At 40.9% G+C, this 27,706-nt stretch overlaps 1 protein-coding gene across 1 annotated transcript; it reads right to left on the bottom strand.

Annotated features, from left to right (window-relative positions):
- On the bottom strand, positions 1-24,861 carry UBXN7 (UBX domain protein 7; the record flags this gene model as incomplete). The annotated part of the gene is made up of 10 exons (XM_010561290.1): positions 1-3,400; positions 7,891-7,970; positions 8,721-9,114; positions 9,534-9,661; positions 10,783-10,873; positions 11,283-11,429; positions 17,541-17,653; positions 19,591-19,656; positions 22,642-22,709; positions 24,701-24,861. Coding segments are annotated over 10 exons (1,410 nt in total), but the record flags the coding sequence as incomplete, so codon positions are not given.
- Between the last annotated feature and the right edge of the window lie 2,845 nt (positions 24,862-27,706).

The raw sequence follows: 27,706 nt of genomic DNA, 5'->3' as shown, positions 1-27,706 counted from the left end.
TCACAGACCAAAGCAAAAGAAAACTGAAAGAAAAAACACATAGTGCCAGAAAAAAAAACCAAAACAAACAAGCTCCTAACTTTTTGGAACAGAATAAACTACTAGGAACTGCAAGACAGAAATAAAATCCCATTTTCAATGTAAATTTTCAATTTTACATTCTTCTTTCCCCATTAGGGGATTAATATTTTTCTAAGTAAAACCTCAAAAAAAAAAAATTAAGTGAGAGCATAAGCACTCCTGGTCCTACTACACCAGCAGGCAAAACCATTTACTGTGCTCGAGAGGCATGTTTCTTGATGGTTTAAAAATAAACTTGCAGCAGCCAAGTCCAACAATTGCTTCCTTGCGAGAGAAGTTACTGAACATAACAAAAGCAATGAAAAGCTAACTAACCTAGGGCTCCCTGTTTGTTTTTGATAGCAAGATGATGAGCATAAGGTTACTGCTTTTCTTACAGCTGAGCAGAGAAGAAAGGAATTGTCAGCTGCCCGCTGCCCTGCAGCACGCACGCTTAGCTCTGAAAAAGAGGGTAAGAAGGGAAGGTTCACAGTAGGGGACCACACAGTGCACAATCTCTCCAGCAACAGAACCGATGGAAGAAGTTCAGCTCTTGTCCGCAGTGTGGTTTCCCCTCTTCCCCACTGCTGATACAGCTGTTAGTTATTTTGTATCAGAATGCTTCAACATATCACAGCCTAGCCCCATGTACATTAGTACCACAGGGGAGGGGCAGGGGGAAACAAGAGAAGCTACCAATAAAACAGACCTAGGACTGAAAAGGCAGAGTCAATTTTCTATGTATAACTTAACTGCTAGAAAAGTTGATGCAAACAATGTTCCCAGAGCAGATACAAACCCAAGCCTGTGCAAAGTGAGTTGGCCCTCCACCAGCAAACACAGCCAGCCTGCAACAACTCAAAAGAGGAATCGAGGAATCAGCAGAACCACAAAGGCTCCCTGCCTTACACTGGCAGGAGAGCAGGAAAGGCCAACATGCTCCCAACCCCAGCCTGCTTGAGGGACACAAAAGGAGTATCTATACATGTGTTGGGTACTGCATCCTGTTGGCAGCCTGCCTTAATTTTCCTGTGGCTAACCACAGAAGAGGTAATGAGTTTCAAGGCAACAAAGATCAGAGTGAGTTATTTCAACTAGACAGCTGAAGCTACTTAGGGCAGCATTAGATCTACACGGAAAGGGTTTGCTTCTGTCCTGCTCTCTCGTACGACCAACTCTGAGTTATGAATTTGGATATCCTAGTAACACAAAGGATCCTTCAGTCTACAGGTGCCACTGCTGCTTCACAGGCCAAACACGAACATCCCCTCCTCCTCTGCTGGCCTTGCAATTCACTTTCCAATGCTGGGAAGCAGCCTCCATGCCAGGGTCTCTTTACAAACTAAAAATGCCATCTGATGTCACATGAACCATTGACCAGGAAACCGTGATCAGCTTTCGCTTTCCGGATACTGCATCTTGCAGTAGAATGCAACATAGCTCTTGTGTAGAAGGGAAATCAATTTATGCAATTGTATGATTACACATAAAACCTCAGTTATGAGCAGAAGATAGGCGTGAGCTAATATTATCATGGAGAATGCAAGACATTTTCTGTGATTTCCTTAAAGACTCCAAAGTATGCAGGCTAGTATGAAATTAAAGGCAAATATCTTGAAAAGTTTTAGTCTATGGTAAATTTCTGACCACTAAAGTCTTTTTCTTTAACAAGTATAATCATCTGACAGCTGCAGAAAAAGTTAGCAGTTATGGTAGGTCTCGCATGCCTTCTTCCTCACTGATGAAGAGCACACTAACTTGAGTTCTTAGTTGTAAATACACAGATTCGACATCCATCTTGAGGATGGCTGTGTTTGTTAACTTTTATCCCACTGTAATACCTATTGTAACACTAACTGATCAACAGCTCAATGTCTATGAGAAGACACTGGAAAAACAGGGCACTGCGCAGCCCAGTGTACACACAGGATATGCCTGCATGACTTCTGGTGCCAGCTTCCAGAGCTGAAAAGAAAGCCTAAATAAAGCAGCAGCTTTCCATACAGCCTTCCAGATTTAGAGGTAAGTGAATGTAGATGAAGAGCATAAAAAGCAGCCTAGAGCATTCAAGCCACCAGGCTGTGAAGTCTTTTATAAAGCATTAATTCATTCCACAGTTTGACAAGGCTGTGTATGTTTTTAATTAATGAAAGAAAACCTGCCTAGGACTTGCTGTCCTGCTCACTTGCAGTCAGTGCTCTAAAACCCCTGCAAAGCTAGTCACTCCTGGGGAAAACAAAACAAAACACCATGCAAAGCAAAAAGCCAACTAACTGTCAAGTTTTTATGACAGGTGTTTTCCAGAGAGTCCAAGTTCTTTACAGTATCTTGTCCACTTTCTATCATTTGCAAAATCCTGAGAGTAAGTAAAAAAGAGACATTTAGGGGATGCTGGGAAGAGAACAAATGGAACCCCCACCTACTTCTACCAAGGAATCAGTTCTGCTCTAACAGTGGACATGCAGCTTTTCCTCTGGGCCAAGCAGTCAATCCCATATAGAATATAGTTGGGGTTTTTTTGTTGGTTGGTTGGTTTTTTTGCTATGTCCACTGGCAGCATTTAAAGCAGAAGGAAAACATGCATGCAATCTAGAAACCTTGAAATTAGATGGGGGCAGAGTATCTCACCACAGCTTAACCCAACTCCTTCCCCAAAACCAAGTTTTTGCAGAGCGCTAGATAAGCAAACCCTTGAGAAGGCTGTAAGGTTAATGGAGACCTTTCGTGGAGAGAATCAAAACAAAGGAAAGACTGTACTGAAGATTACACTCTCTCCTTATAGACAGATGACACAGTGCCTTATCACACACTATTTTCAAAAATAAATTAAACAAAACAGATTTAAGAATAGCAGCGAGAAGGGTATGTATATTATGGCCACTCCAAGCCCCAGCATACTGGATACACAGATCATCGTTTTACTTTATTCCATGAAAACAATGGAAAGATGTTCTTCCTAATGCTCTCTGCAGGGCCCAAGCTGAGGAAGAAAATAAAACTCTGAACGCTCTCGTTTGGTCACTAGAGCAGGAGAAGGGAAGAAGAAAGAGAAGGGCCAGCCAGCTGCCTGCCTGATTTCAGCACTGCAATCCTATGACCCTCAACTGCATATTTAATGAATTGGTGTCCCAGGCAAAGAGGAGAGGGGAGGAAGGCTGGGAGAACTCAGGCCACCGTGCTAATTCCTTTCCTGCACAAACACAGTCTCTTGAGGACACAGGCCTGCCTCCTGTAATGTGATCTCATAGTCCAGATGGGAGAGTTTCCTTCGAGGGAAGTTGGTGAGAAGTTCAAAGCGTTCATTGGGGTATCCTTTTGACTGGACATGTTTCACAAGAGCCTGGAGAGAAAGAAAGGCAAAGAAGTGTCATATAATTCAAAACAACACAAAAGAATGTAAAAAAATAATCCCATTTTCCTTTAAAAAAGGAAGTTTGTAATCACAAAGGAAATTTTGAAGTTTTGCATATAGTATAAACCCTCTTTAATATCTAATCTGGCCCACATGGTATGAATGATCATAAAAACTAATTACCAAGTGATCCCTTACCTAACTGATTCTTTCAACAGAAGGAAGACATACATAATAGTACATTAATTCAAGCAAGCTGAATTCCACATCACACATTCAAGTCACAGTAAACTAAGATTAAAAAAAAAAAATAGAAGCCCCCTCACTTGTTTATCAGACATTACCCTTACACTAAACCTAAAAGCCACCAAAGAAGCATTTTTGTGGTGTAGCATTGACAAAAATAAATGCAGTATTTTTACTCCCCCCACCCCCCCCTTGCCTTCAAGAAACATGAGGTTTTGGGGTGGTTTTGTTTTTTAAAGCTCTTTCCAATTCACTGACTTCTCTGCCTACAAAAGCAATTGGGGCAGGATACAGAGGGCATTGGGATCAAGGGCTATCAGCCTCACAACCCAACAACCAGACCTATCAGGAAAAGCTAATGTCCATGCTATGATGAGAGAGATTTCCCAAGTTCATCAGGAAACACAGCAGATGAGCGTAAAGCATGAATAGACAGGGATAGAGAAATGGAGGTTGGCAGAACAGTAGGGGATACAGCAACAGTAGCTTTTTAAAGAGGGGAAAAAAGATAAATCAGTATGTAATAAAACAGAAACTATGAAAAAATAAGGGGGTCCCAACAATACTGTTCACATAGTTTTGGTGGGCAACTTATGCCAGTAAATTAAGTGTAAGGAAGTAAGCTAGCAGTATTAAGCTTCCACTAGTACTAATTATTGCACTAGCTTCCCTTCGCTATTTAGCTGCTGCTTTGGGACCACAGCAACACAGCACACAGAAAAAAGTGGTTGCAAACAAGCACTTGGCAGTTACTGCTGCAGCTCACAGACAAGGTGTTCGGGAGATCACTTGGATGGCTGCTCATTTTAATGTTTGCGTTCTGGTAGGAAAGCTGTCGATCATATGGTGCTGACATGACGCAGGATATGGCCTCCCACAACAGCAGCATTCTTCCTAACGTTTCAGAGGCATCAATGCAGATGGTGCATGAGGTCAACGAGCTGCAGGAAGAGGTCAGCTTGTTCTGCTGCATCAGGGAAGATGAGCAGGAAAGCAGCAGGATGCTGGCAGCAACACTGCAAGGGCAGGAACTGAGGCCTTGTGGTGCAGACAGAATGGGATGACCAGAAGCAAGACACTAATGCTGGGAGGACAGCAACTTGCAAGATAAGGCACCCTGAAGACCTGTGGCAGCAAAACAACAGCTCTCCTCTCATTTGGGGCGCGGGGGGCAGGGGAGAGGGGGAAGTGGAAATCAGTTGAAAAAATGATATGAAATCTTGACAATAAATGGGGAGGACAAACAAGTTCCACTGGAAGACACAACTGGATGCACTGGTCCACCTCAGCATGTCAAAACCAGCAGGGAGAAGCAGTGCGTGCTGGTGGAGGGGACTCCTCCTGCAGGGGACTGAGGCACCCAACTGCCAACCTAACTCTGAGTCTTGGAAGCCTGCTACTTGCCTAGAGCCCAGATACAGGGTGTCACGGAGAGACTGTCAAAACTCATCAAGAAAGCTCAAATGTGTCACTGCTGCAAGGGTACACTGCAGACAGGAAACCTGAGCTGCATCAACAAGCATAATGCCAGCAGATCAAGGCATACGATTACGCCACTCTTCTTGGCCATACTTGGAATACTGTGTTCAGTTTTGTTCTCTACACATTCAAGAGGGACAAGGAAAAACTGGAGAGGAGCCAGTGGAGGGCATCGAAACAACTAGAGTATAGGACATGCCTTGGTACATGAATGAAGGTTGAAGGACTTGGCTTTGTTCAGCTAGAAAGGAAAAGGCTCGGTGGCAATACCATCACAGTGTTCCAATACAAAGAAGATAAAGGCATTTCTTTCACAAAGACGCACGGTGACAAGAGACAACCACACAAGTTGCTCCAGGGGAAATTTAATCTGTGTATAAGGAAGGAATTCTTTACCATGAGAGAAATTAAACTTTGGAGTAAGTTGCCCAGAGAACTGGTAGAATGTCCCTTGCTGGAAGTATTCTAGACTCAGCGTGAGAGGGCCCTGGATAACCTCATCTACAGCCCTGCTTTTCAACAGAGGGTTAGACCAGATGATCTCCAGGGATCCTTTTCACCCTGGACCTTTCCAAGATTTGATGACTGCAGAACAGCCAGGGAAGTACCTGCATGGAGATTTCTTCTGAAGTCATCAAAATCCACACACAAACCTTTGGCATGAGGAGAGTGTTGCCCCAACCTCCTCTTTTATCTGTACTGTTCTCCAACTGGCTTTGCAGATTACAATGCCTGTGTCTGATGTGGAATGCAAGTAAGTGGGTTTGACTTCCTTTTCAGGCAACTGTCCCGTTTAAAGGCCACCCTTTCCTGCACACCTTATAACACTTGGTAGACAACAAAAGTTATTCAGGCAATCAGTCAGCGGTGCGAAGGGCTGAGCTGCTGAACAGAGTGAAGTCAGCCTACTAATTGCTTCTATAAAAAGGCAGTGTTGCCTTTTTTTTTTTGCCTGGGGGAAAAAGGTATTACGGTAATATTGGAGGCAAAAGCACATCCTGGAGATAACAGTGTGTAAAGAACACACTCTTGATCGATAACAATACAATAATTTAAAAAAAAAGTTTTTCAAAATGGTCAGTGTTGGTGGGAGAACAACTTCATATCATCAGTTAAAACTTCTAAAGTGCAACTGTCTCCTTAAACAATTTCTTTTTATAGTTCTGGACAGCTTTAAAATGGGAGCAACTAAGGGCTAAAAAAAAAAAAAAATCAGCATGGAAATGATGCTCACAAAGAAACATCTGAGACTCAATCTTGATCTGACTGAAATAGCTTTAAAAGATCACATGATGTGAGCACAAAAGCTGCCTGTTCAGCTCTGCAATAAAAAGACATCTTTACCCACAAACCTTGACTCACCTAAATTCCTCTGCTGACTCTAAAGCAGACAGCAGCAAAGTAAATCACATGCTGAGATTAACTTCCTTTAACTACCGCAGTCCATAAAAGGAGTCAAACCAGAAGTCAGGATTATCAGGAATATATCAATATTACACTTATGTACCACCTAAATAAATTAGTTAAGTATTCAGAAGTGCTACATGTTTAATAATACATGCAACTTTAATAGACTTTTTTCAAAAAGCAGTTAAGATATAATAGAGTACTTTGAAAAAGACTATACACCAATGACTGCTACAACAAAACAAGAATGAAGGTCTGAAAGTAAAGCTGGTTCCTACAGTAAGAGCAATGCTCTGCCAGTGTTCCTCAGTCTTTATATTTCAGCCCCAAGACTCCACATGTAGCACTGTAGGCAGTCTACATCCTACCTGCTTACGCTTGGTTTTGAGAGCTGACAGTGTAACAAAAGCAACTTTTTAAAAATCTTTTATTTTCAAGCAAAAGAGTTAAGGATGAGAATATGAGCTTGAGACACTGTACATTTCTAGAGTGCTGCAGACTAGGTTATAGTCTCAACTTCTGTAAAAGATGTGACACTTTTCTCCTAAATCTGCACAAGATCCTCTGAAGAGATGTGCTTTTGCCTTCCCTAACAGTTCAATGCAGAGATTTTAGGTTGATTACATTAAAGTGAGCTTTAACTGGCCACCATGTCATGAAAACTCATGGCTAACAGGAATACAGTGACCTCTTAACACACTGCTTCCAGATAAGCACCTCCAAAATTTTGATGGAAATGCCATCCACATCAACTTCTCCACGGTAAACAAGCCCAAAGCACAGCTGAGACACACACCTGAAGCATAGTAATTAAATATTATAATAAATTTGTTTTGGGAGAACTTCCTCCAAAGTCTGCTCCGTCATCCACATCCAGAAGGGAGTGTGGAAGTACAATGAAAGAGATGGAGAACAAGAATGAAGAGTTTTGCCTTTGATTTTACCATTGTGTGACCATGGGCAACGACTGAACTTTTAATTTAGAAAAAAAACAACAAAAAACCACCCCACAAACAAGTGAGCTGAGAGTATTTTATGGTAATTTAATGATTAATGCAAAAGCCATTTAGAGTCATTTTAGAAAAGAAACTAGCAGGCTTGGGACTAAGGAAGACCCTGGAGTGTACCCACAACCTAAGCAGCAATGGAAACATACAGAGCCAGCAGAGTCTGTTGATCAGAAGAGAGGAATGACACGGAAGAAACACAGCAGAATGACAGTGCAAGCACTCCCTGGATATACCACTTTCACTAGAACCGATTTCAATAGTGCCATCACAGGAAAAGAAATTCTCCAGTTTCAGCTCTCCTATACTCAAACAAGGATTCCGATTAACTCCACTCACCAGAAGTTTAGCTTGTTCAGGCAGTGAAATTTGTTCCCTCTTTCCATCTGGATACCTTAGCATCAGCTGTGCCTTTGGTCCTAGCATAAAGGAAGTTACTACAAGTTAAAAAACAAGGCAGGTGAATTGAGCTCGTCCATAGATTTTAGGTGGCACACTTTACTGCGCAGCTTAGCAGGCTTAGGGACTGGAGACAAATACAAGGTTCCAGTCTATGAAGATATACTTCTACCACATGCATTTAAAATATACACATCACACTCAGGACTCTTTCAAGAGTTAATAGTAGTGACTGAAACTGGTCGGTGTTCCCAGAGAAAAGCACACTGTGCTACCTCTGCCTTTGAGACCACCTCACTCTGCTGCATCCCAGCTCAGGCACCACAGGGAGGAACAGAGACTCAGGGGACTTGTTTGTATTAGCCAAAGTTGCATTACTAAAACTCAGTCCAGACTGTCAAGGCAGCCAAGCTAACTGAGCAGGAGGTGGGGCTGATGTTATTCTGCTTCCCTCTACCATACTGGTAGAAGGTCTGTCATATGCACCTGCATTACACCAACGTGTATTTTATCTGAGGACAAAGTCTCAAACTAATAAACTTGAGCTCAGTGACTAACGCAACTGCAGTTTGCAGCGTCACTATGCCAAAGTGGTGCTGCTGGCAAGGTGAATCGCTCAAACATCTGGTGTCAAGGAGGGAGTAAGACAGAAGAAAAGATTTAGCTTTTCAAAACAACAGATGAAACCGTACTGTCAGCGTATAAAGATTTTCAGGAGAAAAAAACGGAACACAAGTCACTATAAAAAAAAAAAAAAAAAGGCAACTTACCATTCACATCTAGGCCCTGAAATGTACTCTCAGGCTTGTCAGTTGACTCCTCCAGTATCTCTGCATCAATGCAGGGCAGTACTCTGTGATTTGATGTTGTCCCAGGCTCAGTCCTTGCAGGGGGCTCAGGTTGAGGCCTCCGGCTCTCCTCTTTTTTATACCCCAAGTCCTTATGCGGAGACTTCCTCAACTTGGCAGGATTCTCTGATTCTTCCTCCTCCTCAGATCCACAAACCGAAATAAACTCTTCGCTTCCAGAAAAAAGCTCCGACTCTGACTCCTCATCTGACCGACTCTCCTGCTTGGCCTGTGAGGAATCAAAATGCGTCTCCTGTAACGAGGCTCTGATAGCAGCTTCCAACTGGCTGTCCTCACTGGCATCAATGAGACTCTCCTGTTGAATACAGACATAACACAAATACATAAAAATGGCTTTTAAATACGTACTGGACATCAGTCCTCCAAAGAGAAGCTACTAAAACATCAGGAACAAACAGCATGGAAAGCTAGTCATGCTATGACTACTGAATGATTTCTCCTTGGAGTTTCACATGGAGTAATATATTTTCCTTCCACACATGCACAATTGTGTGACTGCTAAATCCAAAATAAATGCCGAAAGCATAAACTGCACAACAAAAATAGTTATCACAGGAAAAGGCATTCCCCAGCGCACCATTTTTTGCATACTCTTGCGCTATCTCATTAAGTCTGTTTATACTACTGAATGGGAAATCAGTACAGTTGAATAAAGACAGGCTAGCATGTTCTTTCGGGTTTCTCCAGTCCTCCTAGAGAGCGCCTCATACTTACTGAACGAGAGCATTTTTGGGGAGGGCTAGTAGAATGGCCATCCAGCTGTCCATGCTCACTCAGGAACCCAGTCACTTGGTCCAAGAAAGAAGTCACGTCTAGCTGGTGCCACTCCACTAGTTTCTGGCCTAGGGAATGAAAGGTGTCATGAAACATAACTTCAGAAAAAGACTGCAGCTTAGTGGTCAAACACACCAAAACACACCAGTTCACTGCTGCGCCTGCACTCTGCAAGAGTCCTTATTTGTGGAACTGCAGCTTCCTACTGGCTACCACCTGATAATTATGAAGCTTCCTCCTTCCACTCCCTTGAAAAGGTTTCACTCATGGACAGACATAAATACAGACCCTGTTGATTTCTGTTTTCTTTTTATCTATGGGAACATGTGCACAGAATGGTGAATTAGGCTTCAAAACGAAAAAAAAGCCAAACCACTAAGTTTATGAAGAAGCATTTCTACATTCTTGCCTGCTTTGATTCTACACCTTGGCAAACAGCATTTGTTTCCATAAGTAAAGTGCTAAGAAGAGTATCCTAACTCAAAAAAAAAAAAAAAAAAGAAAAAAGTTTTTGGGTGGTTTAAGTCAAATAGCAAGAAATCTCAGCTCTGATTACAGACACTATTACTTCAGTCCTGAGAAGGAGACAACCAGACCATTAATATAGCTGCATCATATGATGCTAAAAGAAGAAAGGGTGTTGGGATACAAAAGAGAAAGTAACAATTTGAGAAGAGCTGGAGGGGGAGGTAGAAGTTTGATTGTTCAGGTAAAAAAAAAAAACAAACCAAAACAAACAACAAACCCAAAGCCAAAATGGTATTTCAAAATTAAGATGCAATTTAATAAGTCATCGCTGAGTCTCACAAAGTTACTGTGCAAGGAGCACGAAGAAGATTGATGTAATGTTTACAAATGTCAAGTAGCTTTCAAGAGGACATTTAAAAAAAAAAAATTCTGAGTTTTACCACCAGGTGGTACTATTTTCAAAGTACTCGTTAAGCTATACCAAGTTAGATAACCAAATACATAAAATTTCAGCAAGCCTTGGGAGTTCTATTCCCTTAGTTCCTCCAAAACATACCGCTTCACTTCTTCAGGGACAACAAGGTCTCTCAGAGAGCAAAACAATGTAACTGAGATTCTTCAGCTGAATGTAACACATACTGCGAAAGATGGCATTCTAGCCTACAACTGCCAGTCCTTCTCACAGGATGTATGAACTGCAGGTAACCGCCACTTATCTTACCTGTCCTGGGATCCAGGATGGAGACGTAAGGGAAGTCTGCTAATTTATAAAACTGTATGTACCTCTGTCCTTCCTCACTGTCATGGTATACCTACAAAATACCACGTTGGCAGCAAATTACTGGGTGGAGACGGAACACAAACAAACTGTATCCTGAAAATGTACAAAGTTTTCCTCTATTTTACCGTATACCCTACAAATGGTACATACAGTTCTCAGTAACCCTGATAAGCTGAAAAGGTGCCTCTAATGCTCCATGTATTAGAAGCTACATGGTAACATCTGGAGTGCACAAGTGAAAGGCAGTTTATGCATTCAAATGCATATCCACAAACTACACCTACCTCCATAAACTACATCTCCAAGAACTACTGCATCTTTTCTGCAAGTTCACCAAGAGAACTGCAACAGTACCATTTTATTCGAAGAAGTCCCTTTTTTTCCACTGCCCCACCTACCAGGACACGAAGTTACCTGCACAGCCCCATTAAATTTCTCACCTGCCAAAAAATGAAATGTTCCCGGATTATGTTCTTCACAGCCTCATTACTCCAGACATCGCGGTTGAGACACTGACACGCAAAATCTTGCACATTCTGAATGTTTATCATAAGCCATTTGTTCTGCATCTGACCACATTCCTTGGCCTGTAAGCAGAGAGAAGAGCTTCATTACATAAAACTGAAGAGCCAGACATAACCAATGCCAGCAATGATCAGTGATGGCTTCTAACACTGTCAGATTTTTCACCAAAACCCCTTCACAGTGAGAAAGATGGACAGTGCTAGTGAAAAGGCATCCACAAAACAGAAGGCAGGGCTGAAAGACCTGCTTTAAATGAGACTGGTTGAATTACAGAATCACATCGATGAACAGAGCTGCTGGATTTCAACAAGCCAAGCACAGAGTGGGAAAAGCAACTTGGGGGTGACACAGGGATGCTGAATAAAGTATTTGTTTGGGAAAGAGTGTAGTCAATCACACTGATCTGACAACAACAGAAAGACCTGCTCATTCTAAAGATAAACCTGTGGATCATCTTCTACTTAAATAGGTCGCATAATTGACAGAGCACTTGCATTAATTCAACAGGACCCCCTCTCTGCATGTTTTCTCTTTTCTCTCCAAGTTTTGAGTTACTCTATTACTGTGCAACTGCCGAATTAGGCATCCTTTTTTGATGCTCTTTATCCAGACTGCAAGTGGGGAGGAAGACAGGAAGGCGCAGGAAGAAATCTTACTGGTTTGAGTCACAAAGCTGGCATTGTCTGATTGCTTGGTTGCAAGTTAATGGTAGGAGTTTGATCAAGAATGTAATTCTGATCGCTGAACTGTCATACCTGTTGAAAAAAAGAGGGCTATATCAACAGCAGGAATGCTCTTACCACCTGGAAAGACTGGAACTAGCATATGAACTTCCCTTCTTTTTTAAAAAAAAAAAAAAAAAAAGAATTTATTTATAAGTGTGTTCACCATCCTGCTGGTAATGCACTTAACAGCAAATTCAAGGAATTAGGATGTTATGCAAGATTTTGCTGTTTTGGGCAATATTTTGTTCCCCAAACTGAAGTTTTTACTTTTAAAATGGATTTTAGCCAGTGCACTTTCAAACAGTCAGCCTATCTAATGTGTGATAGACAGACACGTGAACCCCACACACTTAGCTTCACGAAGTGAAGAATCTCAGCCAATTTTTATTTTATTCAAAGGAAAAAAATGAATGCAGAAGCATGGAATAGTCCTCCTGTTCTCACAAGGGACCTCACGCTAACTACTTACCACTAATATTACAGTGTCAGAATCCAGTATTTGGTCACCAGGAGAGAAAAGTGGGGCAGGTGACACCTATGTAACTGGTAAGGGTCTTAAATACAGTCATTATGCTTTTATTTAAAAGACTTGTTTTGCACTACCTGTGGACTTTGAGAACTAATTTTAGGAAATCAGTTTAGGATGAGGCCTAGAGGTACTCCCCAAGTTTAAAGGGAACAAAAATCCTTATGCTATCTGAGTCAATTGGATTGCCTTAGTCCTGTGTTCTAATGTAATCCACATTGGATTAAAAATATGTAACTAGAAAGCTGGAAAATGCATCTCACTCTTCTACACTTTGTATATTTTTCAATATTAGTGAAAACCTGGCTCTACCTCTCTTCCATCCAGCTAAGGTCCTTGAAAGGATGCAAGCAGGAAATTCCACACAGAACATTTGCAAAGATGAGTTTTCACCTGTAGAGCAGGTATAGCTTTTGAAGCTACTTTTAACTTCCTTCTAAAAACAATGGGCTTCACATTTAACATTTAAAAGGACACAAATTGCTACCATCTCACACACACACACAACTCTGCTCTTGCACAGCTACTGGTGTTTTTCTGAGGGGGTGGAGGTGGGTGGAAGGAGAAGAGTGTGGGGGGGAAGAAATGCTGTGGGTTTGGAGATTATATTGGTGGGTTATTTTGATAAGTGACAAAAGAACAAAGGAAGGCTCAAGAGCTGGTTTGCATATCCCGAAAGCTATGTCAGATGGCTTTAGAGTCACTGTTTCCAATACCAACTGCCCTCCATGTCTCCCCCTCCTTCGAGGTATAAAGGTCCACGCCAGGCACTTAAAGAGCACATAGACAGGGTAAGTACAGAATAACCACTCTTTGCAAGCATGTCTGCTCAAGCTTTCAGCAATCAGCAGAGTAGGAACTTTCAAAGACAGAGGTAGTGGATCTCAGACACAACAGGCCAGATGCAAACCCAAAACAAAACCAATTGGTCCTAAGTTTACCTTTACCCCTTCTACCCATTCACCTTTTTAATCACTATGACAACTTATAGCAACAAACCATCAATCTGGTTAGACAACAATGTGAAAGAAGTCTTGTTTTACACTCAGTACTGGATCTCACCAGATAACCTCTAGCTCTTGCACTACTAAAAATAACATGTTTTCCTCTCATTTGACTTTTCTGAACCATATATGGTTTATAAATGTTGTGGTGGTTCTTTCTGGCTCTGCTTTGTTGAAATGCACTGCTCCTTAAGTCAGCAGAGAGAAACAAGGAAGTGGAGCCAGCATCTTGTGACATTCTGGACATCTAATAATCAAGCATGATTCAGTTTGGAAGACAACAGCTGACAAAATCAGAGCATGAGATTATCTAACAAGAAATATCCTATCTGTGCTACACTTAACATTTCTTGCCTGGGCCAGGGCATACATCCTTTCATCAACCAGCCATTCCTGTGCCAAAGGTGCATCTGCAGGCTATGCTTAGGCAAAGGGCCAGTCTAGAAGCACCTTACGCAAAGATAATTGCGCCATTTGAGTACAATGACTAGGTTAGCTTCCAAACTATTGCTGCTTGCTACATACAAAGGAAAAAAAATCACTATTAGCTGTAAAGCAGGGAGCAGCTAGAAAACGTTTAACTTGTAAAATGAAGAAACTTCATACAGACAGACTCAAAACTCCACAACATTACATACAGTCACTTCACAGACGTACTGAAATCCAAATGAGTGTTAAGTACAAAATTGCATGTGCCAGAACTATCTCCTCCCTAAACAAGAAATGTAAACTACGTCACTTTGGTGTGTACCCCCCACAGATTAAATCATATCTTACATCATATGCATGAACACCTGCAATTCTTGAAAGCTGTCTTTGAGATTAGAACAAAACCATACTGTTCTTTACAAAGCATGTTTGGTGTGCCATTTATTTATTTATTACACTCTAGTGATTTATTCCTAGCAGATTCTGCATTAAGAAGATACACATTGAAGCTCAATACTAGTTAGGGAACGACAGTTAGAAATCCCTTGTGCAATCTTAACTGACAATAGCCTAATCATATAACCACACAACACTACTCAAATACAGACTTTTTAGTGACACTGTGTATTTAAGCTCTGAAAGTTTTTCTGAAACTTTCTACTAGGAAAAAAAAGGCAGTTCAGGTCAACATCTTGCTGGCCTATCAGTTGTTTGCCTCTGGTTTATATAGCCCCATTCCACCAGTCACTAGGTAACTAACATCTAGTGGCCCATGTTCCAAAAGCCTGCAGGATTAGAAGAAAGCCTTTTACAGATTTTCTGTATCAAGTCTTTTTCACCACATTTCTATGGTGTAATTTAGTTAATCACACACTTAACTTTACAAGTTTGGTGATCATAAGTTGTTCTGTGTGTGAAGAACACTGCTTTTTCACAAATAGCAAGTAAACAAAAAAATCATTTTCATTCAACACTTAAATTTCTAATAAAAGTTAATTCTCACCTACTCTTAAAAGCTAGTATTACTGAGTTAAAATGAAATGGCAACATTTTGCACCTTACTGATAACAAAGTTTCTTTCTAAATGAAGAAAAATGAGCTTTCTTGGGGAATACCAAAGATAACTATATTTACTATCAAAATCAACCTTACAGTACCCAAAGAGGAGCAACAAAAGATGAGCAACAAAGATACATGAAAACCTTAGGAAGACCAGATGCCACCATTCTTGCTAAGTCTGAATAAAATCCTAAATGATTCTATGATAACTGCACATGGCACGACACTGGCAGAATGTTCTTGCACACCCTTCCACTGGATAGAATACACCACACACTAATAATAGTAAGAAAACCCCACTTAGATTAACAGCAAACTACAAGAGCATCAAAATGACAGCATTTAATCTTTGGTACTTTGGAACAGAATAAACATCTCTGATTTATTACATAGCTTATATATGTTTATCTAAGCATACAGAGAAGGAAGAAGCTAACAGCAGCTTGCTAGAGATGAATTTTGAGTCTCTGGTCACTGGATTCACAGGAGGCCTGAATTGTCCCAGGCTGAAGCAGTACAGCAGTCTACAGTCATAAAAGGTAAAATGGAAGGGGTAACAGTCAACAAATTGAGAAGCTGAAGATTTTTATTGCAATGAAGTTGAGGAGCATTGGTTTGAAATGAAGGGTATCCCATGTGACAAGGATCTGTACAAGAACACCAAAAAGTGAATACCAATACCAGAAAGTGTACATGTCTTTAAATTCGAGTTACTGCAAAGAACAGGACAGGGTGTGTATGTACAAGCCCCCCTCCCCCTTTTTCTTTTTTTTTAATTTACAAGACTGAGTAAGAATACAGAGACCTTAGGACAATCAAATCTATTAACCAGCTATTTCACCCTTTGAAACTACTCCTGACTGTGGCAGATGCCACAATCAACATTGCTAAAGTCTTGATATGTTTTCAGCAAGACATGAAGAAAGACTAGCACACACCTCGAATTCCACAGCAGAGGTCAAAGGACACTCACTGACTGTCTGTGCATATGTTCTAGTCTGGAGCAGCACTGGCTGTTTTCATGTAAATTCCTTTTACTGTTGCCTTTAACCATGCATTCGCTGGGTTCACAAACAGCTCTGAACCACAGGCCCAGTAGGTATCATCAGCTGGAGGACCTGACACAACCTGGTTTGAAGTAAACCCTGAACCACGTATCAAAGGGCAGAGATGCTTCAGCACCAACTACTTCAGTCTGCTCATCTGTTTCCATTGCACCAAATTACTTGCTGAGGCAGACACAGCTATTCTCTGTCAGCATCCTTTCAAACCCGGAATTTTGTTAGAAGATTAAACATATGGAGGGCACTGTCAGAATACAGGAATTAGTAACAAGCCAACTGATCCCTGGTGATTTGGGAAGCATAAAAAGAGAGATGAGGCCAACAGGATGAGAGCTGGAGACCCGATAAAGGCACACATCATGTCTCCAAAAATTCTCCAGCAGTGCTCTAGTATTTGTGCACAGGAGTAGAGGCAAATGTGAAAAGAATGTAAATAATATTTTTGTTCAGCTCATGCAGTCAGATCTCCAGCACTGTTTGCTGCACCTGTATTGCACCACTTGATAAATAGTTTGCATTCTCATGAAATCATCATATAATTAACAATAATCTCAGCTACTTAAAGATGACCAGGTGGAAGTTCAGTAGTAACTGCAACTTCTGAAGAATATCTAGAAATTATGGACTCCAAATAAATAAATAAATAAAAAATTTGCATATTCTCTAATCATTACTTAAAAGCCACTGATCCATATCATAACAACTTATGACTAGATCCACTCATGCCTACACAGACAGGAAAGGTGACACCTGAAATTATTTAAATCTAACAGTCCCCTTCTCAGGCAGACAATCTCTTGGACACTTTTTCCATTGCTACCAGATGCAAAAGACAACCACTGTGATTTTATAAAAGAGCAAGACCTCTACTGAAGATAAAGTTGTGCCCTCATGACAAAGCCATAAATACTTTTACCAGCTCAGGTATCAGAAACCACTGAGCTGTGTTAAGATAACTCCGCCTGAGCTTCTTCGCAGGGCTGTGCTGCAAACTATATTGCCCCTTGCAAAGTACTTGCTTACCTATCAAAAGAATCTTACTTTAGCTTTTCCTGTATTGTGCTCTACAGAGATTCTTCAAGGGATGCAATTTTTCCATTCTGACTGGCCTCTCTTGTGCACTAAAGTCTTTCACCAAGTGTGATTTGCCACACTGACATTTAAACGTAAACATTGTGTCTACCATCATTACTTAAGTCCTTCAATAAGTCATCAACATTTCCACAGGCAGTCCATCAAATATTTATCACTGTACAGTCTTTTCTGATCATTCAACAATGGATCCATACATGCCAGCAGCCTAACACAAGGATTCCACACTGTACAGTCATCACATAAGGAACTGCACCAAAATTTCAAAACTTACTGTTTCAAAGCTGCCTTTGTGCATCAGATCAATGGGAGGCCTGAAGAGGTCTGCTAGAGTAGTGAGTTTCTTATCTACTGCCCCTCCATTTCGTAGCTCCTGTTCCTGTCGAACTGCACAGCCCCAAGAGGAAAGGAAGCTGAATTAGACAAAATACTCACAAGATGTATTTATTATTGACTATATGCTCATAAACAAAACTCCAGCACTAGAGTCACAAGGTTAGGCCACACTGAACAAGATTAGCTGCTATGTATGTTAAGAACCCCGCCTGCCCTAGCCTTCTCAAGCACTGGACATTTATTTCACTTTCAAAAAACATCTTAATAAATGTGAGTATCAGCAGAGGGGGTCATATGCCAGTATTTGAAAACAAACGAGGAAGAAAAAAGCCATGACTTGTCCCCAATGATGCTTTTAAAAGGGGAAACTGAGCTCTATTGTAGCATCATAACTTTTACTCAGAATACTTCTATTCCAGTGTTTCTATTTCTTGGCTGTAAGGCAATCCCACAGAAAAGAAAAAAAAAAAAACAAACCAGACTTAGTTTACATGGAGAAATATCTTTGGATGTTTATATTAAATATCTCTTCCCACAATCGGCTGAAGATACCACTGTCTCTTTCAGGTGACTGGGTTTTCAGCCTTGTTTATCCCCAAGTACCACACTTTTAGCATGCTTCTTTTAGTGGTATCAATTCCACTCAAAATAATACAGAACATATTCTTACATAGACACGACCATATACAATAAAGGTAAATCACAGCAATTGCTCACCTAAAATGCAGCGATACAACACATTTTATGGAACCAAGTCAGCCGAAATGGGCAATAACTATCCCATGACCAAAAACCTTCTAGAAGTGAAAGGAGCTGTCAATGGGCCATAGCGTACAAACCATTCTCGAGCAGACACTGGATCCCCACAAAGAAAAAAGCATCCCCATGGAGCAGGCCTAGAAGCCAGGAAATAATATGGACTTTCATGGCCAGGGCCACTTTTTCAGAGCCAGTGATATTCATCCATGAAGTTTTACCAAAAAGCATGATAAAGTTTCATCATAAGCACTCACAATGATCTTACATTTTGTGCATTTCTAAATGTCTTGTAAGAGTGGAGCTGATGAAAAAAAATTTAAGGGTATGATGATTCTGTAAATGGTATATTTTCATTTACAAAGCTGCCAGTGACTTTAGTACTTGACAAGTTCATTATTACTGGAAAACCCTGACCAAACCTGTCAGGGAAAATAAAGTAAATGTGAAAACTTATTTTCAGTTTGGCATCCAACAGCACCTAACTGTGGGAACCTGGTCCATGGTTAGACCTCTCCAACACTCCAGCAACATCAGCGATAACAACTGCACAACAGCTCTAACTCAGCTGTGAAATATCTGGCGTTCTGCTGTCCAAGAATCATATTCTATGAAACTTAATGGCTTAAGTAACAGCCAATGCTTTGTCATTTGGAGATTCTGCATGTGAACAGATAGACAGTGGTAAACAGCAATTAAATTCACAAGAACCTTGTGTGCTGCCAAGGAAGAAGCCTCGGGGCTACTCAAATCTAATTCAAGTGCCAGAATGACCACTGGCTAGCCAAGAAAAATTCAGTGGATGAATTTAATTTCTACATGCGTGTCGGATTCTTCCCCCATTCAATTCCCTCTAGAGCAGAAAAAGTATTTGAGAGTTATCAAGAAAATATTTGCCATACGAAAGCAGACAGAATATAGTCTGTAGATTTTACTTATGTAACACAGGCAAGTGTTCAGACCAGCATCCTCTCCCTTCAGCCACCCCAGAACAATAAACAACCTTAACTGTACCACAGATGTGGAAGAGACATGTCAGCAAACAGTACTGACACTACAACAGTGAACAGCCTAATAATGTTATTAAAAAAATTTTTTCTGTACAGCAGGCAATTTAAAAATCATTCAATGACTGAAAGCTGTCCTAACTTACAATGGAAACTATTTTTCAATCTTACTTGTGTTAAAAAAAAAAAATAGAACCTCTAGCTTACTGATCTGTAGACACTTACTGGTTTCTGTTTGAAAATCCCGAAAGCCATCAAATATTGAGCGCGCAGGTCTGCGTCTTTTAGGAGCTTAAAAAAAAAAAGCACATTTCAAGAGTTATTTCAAAAGTATACTATCAAAATAATTACATATTAGTACTTTCCATCACATGTGTGGAAAAATAGAATAGGAACCCAAAGCATAAATGATGTGGGAGTAAGGTCATTAGGAAGGGCTGGAGGAGGATGGGAGGATGGTAGTTTGTAAGACCTGTTTCCTAACACATCCTCCCTCCACCAGCAAACCTTACTCCAGAAACAAAACATGTATCAACAATACAGAAGAGTTTAAAGTTAGCCCTTTCTGATGGGCTCACCCAGGCTGATCAGTATGTAGTGGCAGTGCTGTCACAGCATCAACATGTCACAATTCCAGTCAAGATTTTTACCAAAGGCCTTCAAGTTGATGAAAAACTTCAAAAGATTAAACCCCATGGGAGAATATTTTCTTTATTAGGAAACACATTTGTTTTTTCCACAATGCATTTCTAATCTCTTATCCAGATCCTGTCCCAACTTCTTGGCTGGACTAGCAACTGCCACACTCTTCCATTGCATCCAGTATCACTATCCACAAGGAAACCTTCAGAACAGATTATCTGCAGCTGGACAGACAGCGGCCCAGGCAGATAACTGGAATAGTACCTAAAAGTACCACTGAAGTCCTACAGTACAGCACAACCACTGTACTTGGAATGCAAAACAGAACTGCCTGCCAAGACTTATTCCAACTATTCATCTGCATTACTATTAACTGAGAGCAGAACAATTTTAGGATAGAACTTTCAAAGCCTAATTGTTATAAGACATATTAAATAATAATCAAATTAAAGTAAGATAAATACAAAGTATACCTACCAGAAACCTGTAGTAAGAAAAATCCATTTACTGTGAAAAAGCACAACCTACACACAGGTCACAATGCAAGTACCTCCAAAACTTGTTTTTAGAGACCCTTCTGGTTTTGCACCCATAGCACATGCAGCATCTCTCACCTTGTGCCACACCAAGGGCATAAAGAACAGTACAGAGTTCTTGTTCCTTGCATTCTTCTGGTACAGAGTACAAAGGAAAGAAACAGTGTATCCCATACAGATTATCATGGAAAAAGAAAGTAAGCCTGAATGAGGAACATGCTGGTGAATAATGCCCCTCTAACTCTAGTAAGTAACACCTCTTTCACCTCTAAATGCTTAGACACAAGCACAACCCATTAAAACCAACTTCTGCACAACTTAAACTGCAGCTACAAATAGTAAGTGAAGGACCAGTTCAGCAAAAGCATAATTTCCCTTGCCAGGCTTAGCTATTGCCTGGCAGCACTGGTGAAGATGTTCACAGCAGGCCAGGTAGATGTTTTTCTCATATCCTTTGTACTGCAGATGGGATCCATGTACCTGGCAGAGCACAAACAGACAGGGTCATCTCTTCAACTGGAAGAAAACCTAAGCTCATACGACTACCTCAATAAGACACTGCTAAAAACACAAACTGGCATGTCCCCTGCTTTGAGGTTAGAGCTGAAAAGACCAAGTGAAGTTATCTCTCCAATTTCAGCTAGCTTGTCAGGCTGCTTCATGTTATAAACAGAAGTGGCATTAGTGAGCATATTGGCACTGGTAGACCAGACAGTGCCAGGAAGCTATCACTGATCCACAGATCACCTCAGGTGGGTGGTCAATAACAGTGCATCTGAGATCGGTGTGTGACAGATGGGTAGAACAGGACCAAGCATTAGGGTCAGCAGATCTTAATCCTGCACTTCTTTGATTCTTAAACCCACAGGAGTCTACAGACCTTTGTCAAAAACTCTGCTGGGCCACAGGAACAAGTGCACTGTCTTCAGAGAGCCCTCAGCAGGGCACCTTCCTCTGGAACCACCACTCAGCTCGTGCATCCCAGCTAAAGACCTCTCTGATGTTGAAAAAAAGGATCAAGACAAAACCAGTTCCAGGGAAAACTTGAAGCTTGGCCTCCTTCTCTTTTCTAGCACAGGAACTAAACAATAGAAAAGAGCATTTCCTATGGGTACGAAACCACTTTACAGACAAGCAATTGCATGCCCTTTCTTGATAAAAAGGGCAAGACTCTCAATGTAGTTGACATGGCAAAAGTCATACAGACAGCCAGAAATGGCCTGGTCAACATGAGAAGGACAGAGCCTCACAAAGCTAGAGGAAGTAAGCATAAAAAGAGAGAGCCTTAGATCTCCATACAGACATGGACACTACACAAAAGGTGAGGATAATGCACCAGGCAATCCAGTCCTGCTATAGAAGTTCCACCCCTGTGCTGCTGTAAAAGAATCACTACAGCAGAGGTTTGAGATTGAGGTTTTGAGATTCAGAACATTAGTGTACTACATGAGTGCTAAACAGTGTTTTAGATAAGCAGCAAAAAGAAAACACCATTTCCACCACCTGTTCCCTTAGAGCAAAAAAATGTTTCAAAAGCAAAAGTGATAAACAGTTTCAGAAAACAAGTAAGAAAACTAGCTGCATGATGCAGTTTAAAGAGCAAATTAAATTCCCAAATGAGAAATGGAGAAAGTGATGTGTAATCATACAGTTCAGCCCTTCTTTCTAATCTATCATCTCCCCGAGAAGCATGCATTTGTCCTCTTCATTTTCACTTGTCAATCAAGGCTCAATCTTTTATCCCACCTCCTTAAACTCTTTCACAGCAGCATCACATGGTTCCGAACTCCCAGAACACAGGTGCATACTTAATCATAGCTAATTGGCTGTTGCCTCACAAAGTCTCATGAAACAGGGGTTAGCAAATAAGTACCACTGGGAATGTAGCATCTCTAATGTGCGAGGTTTTCAATAACACTGGTGTTATTTCCAAGTACGCAATCATGTTACATGGCTGCAGAGTTGCAGCAGGGAAAAAAACAAGAATAAAAATACATACAATGCTTTCTTCACATTCAGCAAGTTCTGGTTTTCTTTTGTCACTTAGCTCATCTCAAGGTAAAGAAAACAAAAAACCAAAATAAGAACACAAGCCTACCTCCAAACAAGGGCTCAGGCTCTACTAAAATTTCCTGTTTTTGAGGAATTGGAGCTCGTACTTCATCCCTATCAAAGGGGAAGAAAAAAAAATAAAAAATCAGAGATATTATAATATTTCAAGTACTATATAAACCACATCCCATTGTGCTCCAAAGGCTCCTGTGACTCAAACCAGCTAAGGATGCTGCTATACCATTGCATAAAATCAAGAGATTTGGGGTCAAGAGGGACCTGAAGAGACCATCTATTCCCACTCATGGCACTGATGCAGGACTTGGTACACTCTGCATTAAGATCTGGCATGGACGACCTTTGTAAGTCTTGACAGGAGATTACACAAATCCCTGGGTGACTTGATCCCAGGCTTTGTCAATCTACTATTTAAAAATTTTTTTCTTCTTCAATAACTTTCTTAGAACTTGGAAAAGTTTCTTAAAACTTAGCAAAGGCTGCTAATTAATCCACTTGCCACCCTCCTCCCCGATTATCTACATGGAGAGAAAAAAAAACTATCTTCCTTATTACCAGCTTTCTTCTGTTGGAAGACTTTTTGCTTCCACTTGAAACTCACAGCCCTCTCTTTTCCAGAGGAAGGAAAACAAGATGGTCAAAGCAGCCATTTCCCCCCATTTCTGAAGCAATTCTTTGCTTACATAGCTGGGCTCCCTCACATAGCAACAGCTTAGTTACGCTTGCAGAGACTGCAAGATAATCTGAAATTATGACTAGAAGAAAGGAAATCACAAGGCCTCTGAAACAGTATCACTTACTCAGTGTGGTCACCTGGCTCATAGATTTATGTGAAGGAGGGCATGGGCTCACCCAAGGAAATCTATTGCTTTGTCCTGCCTATGAACTATGAAGTGCCCTCTTCCCTCAGACTCTTCGAAAGTGTGCAGTTTGTGGCTCTTGGCCATGCAGGTTTCAAAAAGTAACTCATAATGTCAGCAAGATGCACTAACCTTGCTATTAACCTCCACATCTTTGATTGCTGTTGTGAAGCTAGTTATTCTCCATTTTGCATTTGCATATTTATTGTTCTCTCTTCCTAGAAGTAACACTAAGCTGACCAGCACCTGGAGGGTGTCAAGTATAAAAAAGAAAGTATTCCAATAAAAACTTGAATCTTAAGTCACTGATGTGCCAGAAGTTGTCTAGAAATAATAACTCTAACACCTATAGATACAGAGTTTTAACTTCATTACCTGTCAAAGGTTCAAGCAGGAAGGCACTTGACATCAACTATAAAGGTTAGTACTAAAAGAATTATTTAAATTTATGCATGTGCTTCAGAAGTATGAGTGGCAAGAACTTTCTTTAAAAGTTACTTCTTTTTCCTGAAGTGGAAGATCTTCATAAGAGAAAAGCACAGCTAGGTTTAATTTAGAACATTTAATGAATGTGACTTATACCAATTAGCTTCCACTCAAAATATTCCATTTATACCAAGCAGCCACATTACCAGGCAGCAGTGAAAGACTCTCTGCATGTTTAAGTGGAAGAACTCTTTCCTTTATTGGCATCTGATGTTTAAGACACTGATGCAGATTTTGTAGTTGCTTATTCCTCTGCATACTAGTGCACATGATCTAGCCTTCCCAGTGCCAAATCTGGTTACACTTAAAACAACACAATAAAACCCTACAAATGGGACTAAGGTCACTACATTTCTAAGAACGAAACCAACAGAACTCTCTAACTGCCAATTTAATGTAAAGCAAGATTGCTGGAGCAATTTAAAAGTAAGAATCTCTTACTACTGGATCCCCCCTTTAACATCTTGAGCTCTGTTTACAAAAACCAGTACGTATAAGCTACAGAAAGCTTCTGAAGTACATGCAAGAGAGACTAACTGATGTTGGTCTACATACCAACTTACGTAATAACTTATTTACCCAGAACAATATGGGGGCTATCAATTAACAAGATCATCAAAGAAGCACGTATTACAGGGAGCTGACAGCAGGTTAGAAGTGACAATTGCCTTATTTGTTCTGCCTTACGCTATTCTTAAGACGGACTACTCATTTATACAGACACGTTCATCAGGTACATACTCAGTGTGAGGTCGAACAGCAGACACCCCTGCAGAACTGGTGCTAGGCTCCTCTGCTATGCCTCCACCATCCAGAAACATGGTGACAGCCATCTCCAGATTATTGTTGCATGCTTCAAGCATATGCTTTCCCACACTTTCACTGGCACCTGTAATGCCAAAGAAAAATTAAAGCATTCTTTGGAAAACATTTTGACTGGAAGCACTAGGAACAGCTGACCAGCAAGCTTTCTCTCTCAAAGCATTAATAATTAGAAGGAACGGGTCATCAGTTGCCATTTATCTCTGAAGTACAACTATGAAATGAGACAAACATACATATCTCAGAGGGGAAGGGAATGCCTGCATATAGGACAGCCAGACTACTTCTTCCCATCAAGGGAAAACTTAGTGGAAGACATCTGAGGGATTTTAGCATGTTTGGTTTTTTTTTCTTCCTAGAGGTCAGACCTTTTCCTGGTGGACATACACCAAAAAAAAAGAAAAACTGACTTAACATTTTAACAGGGACAATACTGATTCAGCTGCTAAAGCTTTTTACCCACTTATAACAGATATTTAGAAATGGAAGAAAAGATATCCTGTTTTAGTGATTGACCTAAAAGGCAAAAAAAAAACCCCAGCAGAAGCTCAGTTCACATAACGGGGCGGGGGGGGAGCCAAGAGGGAGAAAGTCTACAGAGTTATTTGTATAATGACTAACATTTATTAAAATTTCTCCTAAGTGCAACTACATCCAGTTTTATTCTTGTTGCTCAGGATGAAACAGTAGTTCTTAGCACCACTTATAAAGTCTTTCCTCACAGGGTCAGCCTCTACCTCCCAACTTCTCAAAAACCATACCAGCAACAGAAGCACCCTCATCAATGGAAGCTCTCCTGCACCCAACCCTTCAAATATCTCCTTACTACAGCATCTGTCTGTATAGCTGGTGGGCTGCCAAAGAGTTTATTTTCATATGGGAAGGCTGGTAGAGAGGAAGAGTGGCAAAATGCAGCTGAACCAGTTTGGGAGTAGCTTTTGGATCTGCAGTAATTCTTACTAGATTCACTGCAAGTCACCAAAATGAAGAAAACACTTTCCCCAGCATCAGAGTCACAGATAAGATCAGTTTGGGCAAACCACATTTGGACGTTTCTCAGTTTTTTGGGGAAGACTCAAGAAGCTCTAGTTTGAACAGAGAATACACTTTGAAACTGTCAAGATAAATCCATTCTAAATGACCTGCGCCACCATTACATTAAATCACAGAGAAAGTCAAACTGACTGAGGGAACTGGTTTTCCAAAAAAAACCATCCTGCCATGGCAAGCGTACTCAGATGGCAGTCAGCTGTATTTTAAGATCTTAATCGAGATGAAGGAGGGGCAAAATAAAAACTAGTGACATCTCAAAAAATGATGCGAGAGAATCAAGTTCACGTTCTTCAAAGAAACTGCTCTTTGGTATTTTCAGCTCACTTCGATGTCAACTGTAGCAATTAAAAACCACCACCTGTCTAGTCTGGAATATGTACACTACCCTACAACCTCACTGTATAGTCATGTGAAGTCATTCATTTAGAAGAAGAAAAATTATATTCAACCCTCTACTATTTACAGAGATACCAAGACAGAAAGTGCTTGTACTGATTCTTCATCACTCCTAAGGAAACTGGCATCATATGAATGTTTTCAGTGCTTGCACTAGCAAACAGAAAATACTAAATATTCGTTAAGTCTCAAAGCAAATTTCCAAGAGATCCCATCATTTCATTGGTAAAGATACACAGGAGCTATATTCTTTTTAGCAAAACTGTCCTGGATGAGAGCACCAAAGAAACACAATTCTGCCATCTGGATAAGAGAAATATATCAAGGACTATTTTCCTCATTCCTCACCATCACCTACACTAGAATCAAACTGCTATATACTATTCACTCAGCCTTTTCCCCACAGACAGGAGTAATTTCGTACACTTACAACTCCAAGTTGAAAGCTGCTAACACAAACCACAGAGGGTGTGTGCTTCTGAGCACCTGTCAAATCATGCCAGTATTGGCAAGACAAGCTCCACAACAAGAAGCCTTTAGATATAACCTTAAATGCTGTTAAAATGGAAAAATGAAACTTCAAAACTCTGCTTTAATAGTGGATGGGTGAAGCCCATCAGGTTCTTTTTCTCCTTTGTGACAACATAAGAGGGATGCTCCTACGTTTAGCATAAATCATCTGTATAAGCACAAAAAGCTGTCAGGAAGAGCAAACTAGCATGGCTCCGCTCGTTCTGGTTTGTTTTTTAGCAAATCTCTCAGGAACTACTGAAGAGAAAACACAAGGCACACACAGGCACATACTACAATGAAAACATATTTGCTGTAGGTTTTCTTTATTCAGAGGGTTTATTCCAAAAGGCTTCTTTAAGGATAGCTGAGTGTTCAATAATTTCCCAGTGTACCCTGCCGGCATGTTCACAGCGTACTGAACACCCTCAACATGCTTGTTGAGGATTGAGTGCATCCAAGCCTGAGTACAGGAACACAACCTGAAATTGAGCTGGTTAGACTAACCGAATTAAAAGCAGTTTCACTTGTATCTACTAAAAAGCCAAAGATGTTTTATTAAACGCTCCTTCAGTATTTGGTACACAACACCATAAGCAAGGGGGAACCATAGTGAAGCAGATTAAACACAAAGTGGGTCAAGCACTCAAAGTACCCAAGCTAAAGCAGGAATTCTCACCTGCCGCAAACTTCAACTGAAAAGCGACTTGCTATTTTCGTTAGCAAACTAAATTCTCAGCAAGCCAACCGTACTTTCAGACATTTCTTGGGTTTGTTTTTTTTTTTTTAAAGGCGGACTCGGGGTTCGGCTCCAGTCTCCCTCCCGGTCGTCAGCCTGATTTGCAGGAGCGGGACGCCGTTCCCGGGCCGGAGCAGAGCAGACCGCCGGGAGGGAGGACACGCACCCGCACCACCGAGAAGCTCAGCCGACCGGGGACAACCGAGAGGCGCCCTCCGAGCCGAGGG

Source organism: Haliaeetus leucocephalus, unplaced genomic scaffold (genome assembly GCF_000737465.1).
Source record: "Haliaeetus leucocephalus isolate CR32 unplaced genomic scaffold, Haliaeetus_leucocephalus-4.0 Scaffold143, whole genome shotgun sequence".
NCBI classification, from domain to species: domain Eukaryota; kingdom Metazoa; phylum Chordata; class Aves; order Accipitriformes; family Accipitridae; genus Haliaeetus; species Haliaeetus leucocephalus.
The sequence above is the reverse complement of the archived record's forward strand: the minus strand, read 5'-3'. Positions and strand labels throughout refer to the sequence as shown.